The 13,889-nt window shown below is 43.2% G+C and overlaps 1 protein-coding gene across 3 annotated transcripts in view; it reads right to left on the bottom strand.

Annotated features, from left to right (window-relative positions):
• Positions 1–13,889, bottom strand: part of SMG6 (SMG6 nonsense mediated mRNA decay factor) — a 245,642-nt gene that overhangs the window by 115,714 nt on the left and 116,039 nt on the right. For all 3 annotated transcript variants that reach the window (XM_004746840.3, XM_045070314.1, XM_004746841.3), the window contains exon 13: positions 8,574–8,775. In XM_004746840.3, coding sequence (XP_004746897.1) covers positions 8,574–8,775 — 202 coding nt within the window. The remainder of the gene's footprint in view (positions 1–8,573; positions 8,776–13,889) is intronic.

The raw sequence follows: 13,889 nt of genomic DNA on the forward strand, positions 1-13,889 counted from the left end.
CATTAGGTGTCCATAAAAAATTAAAGTACAAAGCCCAACATCTAAATAAATCTTTGTACAATCTGAAATTCAAGATTATAAAAGACTGTAAGTTACCCCCTTTGGACCAAAGAAAGAGTCTGACTTCAAAGGAAGGAAAGTCAGACTTTCCTCCAATTTTTCCTAACCATTAATGCAATGGGATAATACCTATAGTTTTAAGGGGGAAAAAAAGTTGACTTAAGCTAAGCTGCCATTCATGTGCAAGGGCAAAATAAAAACTATTTCAAAATGTAAGTGCATTTGAAATGCAATGAACACCACACTATCATTTTGATCATTTAGGTATATACATGTATAAATATGTTTTAGTCAGTATATAAGCAGTCTAAAAAGGTAAATATGAAATTGTTAGCAGCAGTTACTCCTGGCAGGTGGTTTTTGACTGTATATATTTTTGTGAATTATTTGATTCTTCTGCATAAGTATGTATATTACTACTGAATAGCAGATGAGTCAAGGACATAATAAAAATGGGAAACCCGGGTGGCCTGGGTGGCTTAGACGGTTAAGCATCTGCCTTTGGTTCAGGCCATGGTTTCAGAGTTTCCTGGGATTGAGTCCTGCATTGGGCTCCTTGCTCAGCAGGGAGCCTGCTTCTCTCTTGGCCTGTGGCTCCCCAGCTTGGGCACTCTCTCTCTCTGACAAATAAAAGTCTTAAAAAAAAAAGGGGGGGGGGGGAGCCAGAGAGTAAAAGACCTGATGGTGAGCACTGAAAACACTTAATACAAAATTAATTCTAAATAACTACTGTAAATTCAGAAACAACATGGAATTGTGTGAAAAAGAAAATACAGGGCGCCTGGGTGGCTCAGTGGGTTGAGGCCTCTGCCTTCAGCTCAGGTCATGATCTTAGGGTCCTGGGATCGAGGCCCGCATCGGGCTCTCTGCTCAGTGGGGAGCCTGCTTCCTCCTCTCTCTCTCTCTGCCTGCCTCTCTGCCAACTTGTGATCTCTGTCTGTCAAATAAATAAATAAAAATCTTAAAAAAAAAAAAAAAAAGCTGGGGCGCCTGGGTGGCTCAGTGGGTTAAGCCGCTGCCTTCGGCTCAGGTCATGATCTCAGGGTCCTGGGATCGAGTCCCGCATCGGGCTCTCTGCTCAGCAGGGAGCCTGCTTCCCTCTCTCTCTCTCTCTGCCTGCCTCTCCATCTACTTGTGATTTCTGTCAAATAAATAAATAAAATCTTAAAAAAAAAAAGAAAGAAAATACATATTTGTAAGCAGCCCTAATTTCCATATCTTAAATACATGAGTCAATAGCTGTAGCTTTTTTTCTATTCTTGATGTTGATACTTTGAGAATAGAGGATCAAGTATGTTTTTAAATAAATTAGTCACTGGTAGCACTTGAATATTTTCTAGACCACCAAACAACAAAGGCAATATATTGCCCAAAACTACACACACACGTATGTATGCACGTGTACAAGTATATATATATATATATGTATATATAATACATATAGTATATCTTGGGGCACCTGGGTGGCTCAGTGGGTTAAAGCCTCTGCCTTCAGCTCAGGTCATGAACCCAGGGTCCTGAGATCCAGTCCCACAGCAGGCTCTCTGCTCAGCAGGGAGCCTGCTTCCCTTCCTTTCTCTCTGCCTGCCTCTCTGCCTACTTGTGATCTCTGTCAAATAAATTTAAAAAACTTAAAAAAATATGTATAGTATATATAAGTGTATAAAAGACATAAAACAAGAACAAAGCATATACTGGACAGTCTAATTTTATGAAAAGAAAAGAATAAGTATACACATTTAAGCATGGGGAAGACTGGGAGGACTTAAACTATGCTATTAACACTGATTAATTTTAGGTGGTAGTTTGCAGGTGATTTTTATTTTTTGTGCTTTTCCCTATTTTCCATTTAAACATTTTGGGGTAATTATGTATACAACAAACAACACTCCAAAAATGTCATTTAACAAATAAATAAGCAGACAAGCCAGGAGTTCCAAAACTTGGACAATTTAAGCCCCATCTTTAACCTCAACAATATATTTAAGTATGACAAAGTTTCCTAGGATCCTACATCCAGAAAGAAAGCAAAAATGACTGTAAGAATGAATGGGATGTGATATGAGACTCAAAACACCAAATTATAATGTGATTTATAATAATTTATTTCCCCAATCAACCCAAAGAATGGCCGCAGCATTAGCTTACTGAAAAGTTCTTCACTTAGTTCTTGGTCAGACAATATGGGGAGGAAGACAAATAAAACTACTATGGGGATGATAGAATAAGCACTGCTTACACCTCTGCATGCATAAATGCATCAGTACCTTTAAATAACTAGAGCTTCAGGAAAGTTCTTTAGATAAAGGAAAGACTATATATCCTATAGAAACACTGTAGATCCTTGGTTAGTATCACCAGTTACATACATAGATTTTGAAGATGACAATTAAGCCTTTTTTTTTTTTTTTACACTGACTAAGGCACACCATGAACTGAACATCTTTCTCCTAAAACAGTTTCCTTTTCATCATTTCTCCTATCTGCATATAGGGCTGTTGGGGTTTCAATGAGAAAGCATGTAAAGAGTTTGGCGCAGTGCCTGGAAGGCGATTAGTGCCTGCAAGAGCTTAACTTCATTATTATTACAGTTCGATTACTTTTTTAATCACTTATGCACATAATGTAGCAGAAAAGACACAGAATTTTATTTGTTTTGCCTCCTTTCAGGATGGCTATATATTACTGTTTTTAACCACAAGTTATTATAGAAAATTTCATACATACACAAAAGTAGAACACTATAATGAAATCAATCCACCCATTATTCAGATGTAATAATGATCAATATTTGGTCTTTTCATTCATGCTTCTATCCATAAATTATTTTGAACCAAATCCTAGACACCAAATCATTAGAACATGAGGATTTAAAAAAAAATTTTTTTTTTAATTTTTCTTAAGTAAACCTATGCCAAACACTGGGCTCGAACTTATGAACTCGAGATCAACAGTTTCACGCTTGGGGCGCCTGGGCGGCTCAGTTGGTTAAGCGTCCAACTCTTGGTTTTTGGCTCAGGTCATGATCTCAGGGTCATGAGTTCGATCCCTGTGCTGATCCCTGCGTCAGTCTCCAAGTTCAGTGGGGAGTCCGCTTGAGATTCTCTCTCTCTCCCTTTCCCTCTGCCACTCCCCGCTTCCCTCTCTGGAAGGAAGGAAAGAAAGAATGAATCCATGCTATACAGATGGAGCCATCCAGGAGTCCCAGAACATGAAGTTTTAAAGTACTACAGAAAAGGAAGGGTTCTAAAACTACACTTCCTTACTAACTACATGACCTTGGGTAAGTAAATTACTTATCCCTTCTGAATTTAGATGTCCAGCAGCCACACAAGAACCTAAGGTCACTTTCTTTGCCCTGGCTGGCTCTGTTTCAACATCTGTGATGTTTGTTTCAGAATGTAACTGGTTCCACTCTGCTTTTACCCTCATCTGATTTTTCTTCTGGATGATTCCAATAGCTACCTGTTTTCTTACCTCTTGCTCATCCCACACCCAGGTTTGTTTGTTTGTTTTTTTAACCTTTTTTTTTTAAGCTAAATACTAGTCCTTCAAGATGTTAAATAAAAAAAGATCACTGGTAAATCAAGTTTGGGAAAGACTGCAAAGTCTATTCTCACAGTACACTATGTTAAAGCTCCAGTAAGTCTTACAGTATTGGGTTCTGTTTAATGTTGTTAATTTTTTTAAATTATTGTTTTTAGAGAGAGATAAAGAAAGAGAGAGAGAGAGAAAGAGAGAGAGAGAGATAGCATAAGTGGGGGCAGGGGCAGCAGGAGAGGGGAAGAGTGAGAAGCAGACTCCCCACTGAGCAGGGAGCTCGATGACTTGGACTCAATCTCACAATCCTGAGATCATGACCTGAGCCGAAATCAAGAGTTGGATGCCTAGCTGACTGTGACCACTCCAGGCATCCCTGCTTAACATTACTTTACCATAACTTGTATGATCATGAAAGTCTTTTACTTTCATCTAACAATTAAGAACCTATAAAACTAGAGTTCCACAGAACATGCTTAGAAAATACAATGATACACTAATGCCAAATCAGTGCTCCTTAAGCAATGCCTTCTTTGGAATATTACCAGCTCAACAGAATTTCAAGAGTTCCTCCTTAATTACAGGTTCAAATTAACTTGTGTTGCTTCTCACGTTTGTACATGCCACCAACTGCTTCCCAAACTAGGATGTTTGCTTTACAAGTCTAGATCTCTCTTGTTCTGTGTGTAAGACAGTATAATACAGACATGGTCAGTAAATACCTGTTGAATGGGCATCAAGGTGGGACCAAACATGGGACCAATCTGGACAGCACTGAAATTGCACATGTTGCTGCTACTGACAAGTCCTTGACATATTTTACATTTCTTGGTACTGAACACTAAAAGCTGGAGAAAATACTGATCTCTTTCAGATTTCTAAAAGGCTGAGGTTCCTAAAGATTCCCTCCATAGCTGACCTAAAGATTCTAGGTCAGCTATGCAGATGACGCATACAAGTTTATCAACATTTTTTCACTCTTCTCTTGAACTTCAGTCACCTCTTTGAAAAACCACCACCACCATCACAACAGAACAAACAACACAAAGGTACTAATACCTACTTGGCAGACTTATCAGGAGACTTAGAAGTACCTAATCCTGGGACCAATACATGCTAGATATAGAGACGTTATTTTCCTCTGCAATGGAGAATAAAGTAGAATTAAAAAAAAAAAAAGGAAAGAAACATGTTATACAGAGTAGCTAGGGAAGACTGTTCTAACAAGGTGACATTTAGAAGGGAGTGAGAGAGCCACATAGCTCTCTGGGGACACAGTGTTCTGGGTTAAGAGGAAAGCAAGTGCAAAGATCCTTAGACATGAGTGCTTGGCTTGTGTGAAGAATAGCAAGGACACCAATGTGACTAGAGCATATCGAGTAGGAGGTGAGCAGTAGGAGCTGACATCAGAGTTAAGGGCGGGTAGAGGTGGTGTCATATCACTGAGAGCATTGCAGGATGTTGTTAAAACTCTGGCTTTTAGGGTGCCTGGGTTCAGTTCATTGAACAACTGCCTTCGGCTCAGGTCATGATCCTGGAGTCCCAGGATCGAGTCCCGCAACAAGCTCCCTATTCAACAGGGAGTCTGCTTCTTCCTCTGACTCTCCCCCTTCTCATGCCTTCTCTCTCTCTCAAGTAAATAAAAATCCTTTAAAAAAAGAAAAACAAAACAAAACACCACCACCACCAAAACTCTGGCTTTTGCTCTAAGTGAGAAAAGCAGCTATCAGAAAGTACTGAACAAAGAAGTGACATGATCTTATTGATGTTTTAAAAAGATCACTCTGAGGCGCCTGGGTGGCTCAGTGGGTTAAAGCCTCTGCCTTCGGCTCAGGTCATGATCACAGGGTCCTCGGGTCATGCCCCACATCAGGCTCTCTGCTCAGCAGAAGCCTGCTTCCTCCTCTCTCTGCCTGCTTCTGTGCCTACTTGTGATCTCTGTCTGTCAAATGAATAAATAAAATCTTTTTTAAAATCTTAAAAATAAATAAATAAATAAATAAAAAGATCATTCCACTTGTGCTGAAAACAGACTGGGGAGTAGGAGGAAGGAGGAACTAGAGAAACCAGTCAGAAGGCATTACAAAGAGCTGATCTAGAGTGGGGTGGTAAGAAAGATTTGTATCTGCATTTATTTTGAAGGTAAAGAAGACATGAACAGCTGATAAATTAGATATGGAGGTGTGAGAAAAAGAGAGTAGCCAAGAATAACCCCAAGAATTTTGATATAAGCTACCCAAAGTCAAAGTTGTTATTTACCAAGATGGGGAGAAGACAGACAGACCAGATTTATGGGAGAGTATGGATCTGGAGACATTATGTTTGACATACCTATTTCACAGTCCTTGAGGTGGAGACCTACCTTAGTCTCAAGCTGCCACGAGGTACAACTGCCCTGGGGCAGCCTGTGAACCACTGCTATAGGCTGAGGGCATGGGCTGCTGGCTCTGTGTTCTTCTCTGGCCACATCATACACTCGTCATATGCTGCATTGTACCATATGCTGTATCACATACACATATCATACTGACACTACCACTGGGAGGGTTGATGAGGAGTTAGGGGTCAGCAAGTCTGAAGCTGGTTAGGCCTCCTTCCTTGTTCTGCACCAAAAGGCAGCTAAGCCAATAGCTGATTCCCAGAAGTACCCTCCAGAGTCAAACTCACCTTGTGATCACAGAAGAAGAGTACTAAGATCTCCTGGCCCAAGCCATGCTTACCCAGTTTCTCTTCTAACTGACCTTCTCCCACAACATATAAACACGGTGTTAGTTATCCTCAGCCTCACATACTACAATTCCCCATTATTATCCCCTTCTGACACTAGAAGAGCAGGATTTCACTCCCAACTTTTCACTGGAAAAGCATAAAATGAGTATTCCTCTTAGGAGAGAGAGAGTCTGACATTCCCAAGATATTAGTCATTAAACACATCCAAAGAGGAAGAGGTTTTTTATATGTCAATAGGTTTAACCAAGGGGAATATATGCAAAAATTATGCTATAAGGATCATGTCACTGTTTACAGCAGTACAAAAATTAAGAACAGTCCCTTGGCTCAATAAAGCAAAGACTAGTTAAAGAAACCTTGGCATACAGAAGAATACAAAGTAATAATCAAAAATGATTCCATAGAGGGCACTCAGTTGGTTAAGCAGCCGACTCGATTGTAGTTCAGGTCAAGACCTTGGGGTCCCAAGATCAAGCTCCATGTTGGGCTCCACGCTTGGCACAGAGTCTCCTTGAGATTCTATCTTCCTCTCCCTCTGTCCCACCCACTTGTTCTCCTCTATCTCTCCCTCTAAAATAAATAAACAAATAACATCTTTTTAAAAAATGATTCCATATAAGAATACACTAAAAAAAGATTTGGTGAAAAAAATCAGATTATAGTCTGTATAACAATTCTTAGTTTTATATTTAAAAAAGTGTCATTGGGGAAGGTATGTGCTATGGTGAGTGATGTGAAGTGTGTAAACCTAGCGATTCACAGGCCTGTTCCCCTGGTGATAAAAACACATTATATGTTTATTAAATAAATAAATAAGCAAAGATAACTATATAAATAAAAAAGTGTGTATGCTAGTATTTAAATATGATTATGATTAGCAAAAATAACAGAGATGTTACCACTAGGTAAAAGGACTGTGGATAAATTTTTCTTTCTTTTTTTTTACTTGTCTATAATGAACATATAACTCTTTCCTACAAAGAACACGTTTAAACATTTTAAATCTTCAATATAGCAATATTTTTTAATCAATATAATCTCTTTCATATTTACAGTTTATGGCTGGGATTTAGTTTTTACTATTTGGTATTTTTTTAAAAAACATCTATCTGGGGTGCCTGGATGGCGCAGTCGGTTAGAAAGCTGGCTCTTGATTTTGGTTCTGGTCATGCTCTCAGAGTCCTGGGATCAAGCCCTGTATTGGGCTCTGTGCTCAGTGGGAGTCTACTTGAGAATTCTCTCTCCCTCTCCCTCTATCTCTGCCCCTTCCCCATCGCTAGCACATGCTCTCTCTCTCTCTACCTAAAACATATAAATAAATCTTAAAAAAAAGAAAAAAAAGCCATGCACTTATGTCTCTCTCTATATACTTCATGTAGGCCAAAAGGCTTCCACCCAAGAAGCCATTTGTGGCCTCTTTCCCAAAGGCCTCCCCAGGGGATATGATGTTAACAACTCAGCAAAGAGGTTGGACACAGGGTTCCCCAGTTCAGCATAGGAGACTTTGTTCCCGGGGTGTGTGGGTGCCCCTTCCCCACCCAAGCAATTGCTACATGGGAATGTGAAGCAGAGCAGCCTGCCCTACCCTCCACACCTGGCCAAAGACCCAACTGTTAAGCGGAGACTAAGAGTTCCAGAGTCCCCACTGGGGCAACAGGCAATGAGCTTTGTTTTCTATAAACAGACCAGAAAAAAGTTCAGGTTAAAACACAGTCCTTAGAGGAAGAAAAATAGAAACCAGGCAGCGGGGAATGCTTCATATTCCTAAAAGCTTTTTTTGTAAGTTAACACATGGTGTCTGCTTCTCTCTAGTCACCTATTTATCACTCCCCTCCTTAGAGAAGGGAAAAAGCCCTGGCTGTTTTCCTAGCGCAGAGTTTTGTGGCTGGGGGAAGGAGGAGAGGGGGGAGGAAGGAGGGTGCTTTAAGCATGATGCAAACCATTTGGAGCTGAGTGAGAGCACTGCCAACACAAGCTGCACTATTTAAACAAGTGAGGAAATGATCGTATATACAACATGCCAGCGAGCACACACACACACACACCAAAGGAAGTTAAGAGGGCTTTTTTTTTTTCAGGACACAGAGCTGGATGTCAGCGGCTAAAAGGTCGATATTTTCCCTTAACACCCTTCTCAATGACTTAATCATGTTCCGTTTGCACAGAAAACTTCCCAAGAATAAAAAAGTCTGGAGAATTAAGAGGAGGGGTGAATGGGGAGGGATGTTTGGCCTGGGGCTGACCTTATCCGAGGTTTTCTCCACGTAGCAGGGGTCCTGAGGGGCAGCTAGCAAGGGGACAAAGCCGGAGAGAAGCCGATCCTCTTCCAGGATAAGAAGGGTGAGGTCATCATCCGGGTCCTTGTACAGTGGCACCTCAGACTGATTCACCGCAGTCAATATGTTACAGAAATCAGCCAGCATCGACCACACATCCATAGCAACCCTGTGAGAAATAGGGGCAGAAAGAACAGCTCTAAAGATGGACCAGTTAAAGTATTTTAAGCACTTGTGTGAAGGGAGGTACTGGTGGCAAATGTTGCTTATGACTGAGAACTTCCAGAAACTCTTACCCAAAAAGCTAGGGTACAAAACTACATCCATGGCAACAATCTGGTGGGCGAGTGTCCATCTAGGCAAAGTTGAAATTGGTTAGGGGGAGTTTTAAAAATCCTAACCAGAGAGGAAAAGGAATTTAGAGAATCAGTTGCCTAATGCAGGTCCTGTCACCTTTCCAGACAGTGTGCCTGAGACACTTACTCAAACATTCTAGACACCCAGTGCCTGAGGCAGCTCCCAGAATTCCCCCACTCCTGTCCAGCCAAGTATATGCCACAAGATAGCAACAGAGCGCCAATCTCCCCTCCTCCCATGCTGCCAGAGGGGCCAGTCACACCATGAAGAGAGTCACATGGGTTTTTCCCCCCCTTATGATGCTTTAGAAATCTTCTCCTACATATAAGCAGAAAAACAAACAAATACAAATAGGTGAATGGGATTAAGAGTACATCTGTTCTGATGAGTACCAAGTAAGGTACAGAATTGCTGAAGCACTATACTGTACACCTGAAACTAATATAATACTGTATGTTAATTGTACTGGAATTAAACATCCCCTCCTACCCCACCCACCCAATAAAAAACCTCATTCTTGGCCTGCCAAGATCATCCCAGGACACTAAAGCTTCCCATGCATCTCAGCAGATGAACCAGTCCAGTGCTGTTTTGACCAGCCCACTCCCTCTCCTTTCTCTCATTTGTAGAAGGTTAGATACAGGGTGACCAACCACTCTGCCTTGCCTGGGACTATCCCAGTTTTTGTACCTATTGATGCTAAGTTGTACTACAAAAGGAATGAGTTGCACAGGAGAATTACAAAAAAAAAAAAAAAAAAAAGCTTTACAATTAGGGTCAAGAGGTGGAGTGGCAAGAGGCAAAGAGAGCTACGAATGAGTTACATCCTGGAATCTTCCCAGAGGAGTTACTGCGCATGAGCCAAATCTGCTAGGGAGGGGTTTCAGCCTTAAGCAATTTGTTTCTCCCGCAGTCTAGGAGCCTTTGGGAGATGGCAAAAAAAAAAAAGGGCATTCAAGGGACATGCCACTGAAGGTGATGCTGGGAGAGAAAGTGGAGTCGGGGTGTGGGGACTCCCTGACTGACTCCAGGTGGAAGGAGCCTGCACTGGTTTATTTACTGTAATCACTACACTAGGAAAAGGCAATGAAATGAAACATCTTGTTTTCAAGAGTGTCCTGGGAACCAGGCGGAACACAGCCCCATTAATCACACAACAGCACATAATCAACACACGTGTACTGCAGAAGTAACTTGCTTCATAGGCCTTGCCCAGGAAAAAGAACATGTTTGGGAAGAATCACCGGAGGGACGAGAGTTTTCTAAAGCCTTCTCTCTGCACAGACACCAACAACCAGACTCATTCACAAAGCTCCATCTTTTGGCTCAGCTGAGTTTGGCTGTCAGAAATGTTTAAATATGGAAAAAAATAAACAGTTGCAACACGTTTCTGTGCAGAGATCTGCCTGAGCCTCTTTGTGATGTAATGGGAAACGCGGCATTCAGGCTACCAGCTGTAGAATAAACAGAACTTCGAGGGTTAAAAGGAACTGAACTTTCCACGACCCCATCTGCAGAGAAGAAAATAATAAGAGGAATGATGCACTGCCCCACAGCTCTGATAGTTTATCCTCCGGTCCCGGCTGCAGAGACAAGCACCGGATGTGATAGGGCTGCTCAGGGCCGCCTCCGAGGTTAGCGCTGCCCATGGGAGACGCACAGGGAGGCTCTTCCAGCTCCCCACTTCCTCCCCCAGTGCCCTGCTGGCCACTTGAGCCCACTGCCTGCATCCAATCCCACAGTGCTGGTGAGCTCTGGCCAACAGACACTGCTCGGCTGCAGAGCAGCAATTTGGAAAATAAACAGGAAAGACGACAGTGAGAAGGAAGAAGGTGAAAAGTCTCCCAGCTGAATTCTTGGCTTAGGGGCCTTGGTTGGTGTTGTGCAGGTCAAGGACCTGATCGCTTCAGGACGTAGTGTGGGGTAGGGAGGTGTGGGCAGCAGCATCCCCAGTCAGGGAGAGGCAGCAGAAAATTACCCACGGCTGCCACAGTGGGAGGCCCCACATGCCTCTCTCATCCTCCCACCCCTACCATCTTGGATCCAAGACGAAGAAATATGTGGTACCATGTGGTTCTCATTACCATGCTCCCCTGTCCCCTAAGGCTCAGATAAACCAAAACTGACTCCTCCCAGAGACTGCTGGCCACCACTAGGGACCCCTGCCACAGCTGCCTTTTGCCCATTACCACCCACCTTGGGCCAAAATCTTAAGACTCACTGCAAAAATGAAGTGGATGAGAGCTCCTACCCCAGGGTTGGTTTGTAAGATAGCAGCTAGTGTCAAAAGACATAGGAAGTGTCCCGAGTTCCCAAATAAAGAATATAAAGGGGCCTGAGGGCCATGCTAACCAGAACCAAGGGAATACACAAAATGCTTCAGTGAAAGGTCACTTCTACCCTGATCCATTCAGTCTGGTCTTGTGATTGAACTCTGATTCCAAGTAGCTGCTTTCTTCTGGTGTCTTAGTGCGACTGCCCAAGATCACTTCATCAATTACCTCCTCTCCCAGTGAGCACCATGGACACAAACACACTAATTAGGAACCCATGCACCATACGGTGACTCTCCACAGAGGGAAGGGAAGAGGAGTGTCAGGAAACTAGTACTAAAAGGAAGAGGTACTTAAACTAGGTGAGGGGCGCCTGGGTGGCTCAGCTGGTTAAGTATCTGACTCTTGGATTTTGGCTCAGGTCATGATCTCAGGGTCATGAGATCAAGCCCCACATCGGCTCTGCACTCAGCAGGCAGTCTGCTGGAGATTCTCTCCCTTTGTCCCCCGCCACCCTCACATGTACTCATGCTCTTTCAAATAAATACATTTACTTAAAACACACACACACACACACACAGCCCAAAAACCCAAAAAACCTAGGTGAGATGCCTGACCTCAAAAGCTAAGGATGAGGTAATTCCTGGTACCTGGGCATCATAACCTCAGCTTACCCCCAACCAGGCCTCTGGGCTGAGAGGTCAGCTCTGTGGGTGAACACAGGGTTTCCTATCTGCATGGAAGGGGAAAAGCTTAGCTTTTTCCTGCTCTAGCTCCTTATCCCAGGTAGGAGTGCCTCCCAAACTTCCACCCTCAGGAGCCCTTGGGTTCTGAGGGTTCGAAGTTATCCTGGGCCAAGGAGCCCAAAATCAAATTCTGGCGGCTATGAGTTTTTTTCCAATCTTCTAGAAACATTTGAAAAACCAAGAGGTTTTTCAGACAATCTCAAAAAACCTTTGGTTCTAAACAGTGCTATGAGCCTGGGCGAGTGCCTTTGGCTTATTCTGGTCCAAAGTCGTATTTTGGGGAAGATCCCAGACCCACAAAATCCCACTACAGTTAGGATGCATTCTTTACCAAGCAGACACAAAGAAGCCAGAGAATATGAAACTGTGTCCAGCGAGTCCGTTTACGGCTCTCAGAATGGTGGCAAGGGAACCCCTCAAATGGCTGTAATGTGATTAGTAAGCAAGGATCAGCAGTTGCTGGTGACCCAGTGGCCCAACCCCACAGAAACACCACACACCAGGAAAGCAGACCCCTGGCTGAAGTCTGAACACCAGATCCTAGCTTGGGACAGACCAGCAGTGGCTACTTAGAGGTATGTACTCAGGACCGAGGCTTACTCACTTCCCTACAGACATACATTCACTCACTCCACCAGGAAAGGAAAAAAATAAGAGTTAATTTACTTTTTATTGCCTCAGAATTCCAAGGTTTAATGTAGCTGTCAGTTTGAGTGCAGTGCAGCTGCTGGCCGATACAATGCAGCCCAGGCCAACCCAGGTGACTGGGGAAACACGTTTCACAGAAATGAACCAACATACACTCTTGGCTGGTTGTTTGGGGGATATTGACTTGGGGAATCAGATTAACTCTTCAGGCTGGGGTTATTTCTGCATACACCCCTGGAAAAGCAGCTTCAGTCCAAAGAACTGCGAAGCCCTAGTGTCAGGTAGACTAACAGGCTTCTGTGTTCCTGCACTCTGGAGTTTTCTCACACAAGGTGTTATCCCACAAAATGCTCCAAAAGGTTAAGTAAGGTGTGAGACAGGTGAGGCCAAGTTATACCACAACAGATCTCCTTTCTAGAACTCAGAAAGAAAGGCAGATCTGCCAGCTTTATAGGGAAGAGGTCAGGTAGGATCTTTTCTAAAGGCTCCATCAGGGGTAAGGCCCAGGGACATAGAGAGTCCAGAGAGTGGAGTGCTAAGGTACAGCCAGGTCTCAGGCCATCCTCTGGCAAGTCTAAGGAGGACTGAGCCCTCACCCACCCCTTCATATTTTTACTGGGGGAACAGGCTGACTGGTGATTAATCTCAAGTACAATGACCCCATGTTACAAGCCTGCAGGGGCCTGTGGAGGTGGCCATTTCCTGTGTAATACCAGCTTGTTTAAACACTAACATTCAAACTCCACAGCTGCAGAACAAACCCGGAAAGAGGTGAGTGAGAAGAAGCCCTGCATTGTGTTTCAGAGCTATGGAAGATCAGAGTTGTAGTACAGATGGGAAACAAGTTGGGTCTTTCGGTTCCTGGAATGAGTTCTGGAAATATAGCCAAGGTGGCATAGAAACTAGACATGAGGAAGCTGGAAAAGAGAAAGCCCGTGGACTGTATGCACAAAGGGGAAAGACAGAAGGCCACAACAAGAGAAATGCTCTTAAGATATGCAGTATGCTCTTTTAAAAACTTGTCTGGGGGTGCCTGGGTGGCTCAGTGGGTTAAGCCGCTGCCTTCGGCTCAGGTCATGATCTCGGGGTCCTGGGATCGAGTCCCGCATCGGGCTCTCTGCTCAGCAGGGAGCCTGCTTCCTCCTCTCTCTCTCTCTGCCTGCCTCTCTGCCTACTTGTAATCTCTCTGTCAAATAAATAAATAAAATCTTTAAAAAAAAAAAAAACAAACTTGTCTGCCTAAGGACCATTATACCGCA

The sequence above is a fragment of the Mustela putorius genome, unplaced genomic scaffold (genome assembly GCF_011764305.1).
Source record: "Mustela putorius furo isolate JIRA1106 unplaced genomic scaffold, ASM1176430v1.1 tig00003962_pilon_pilon_pilon, whole genome shotgun sequence".
NCBI classification, from domain to species: Eukaryota; Metazoa; Chordata; class Mammalia; order Carnivora; family Mustelidae; genus Mustela; species Mustela putorius.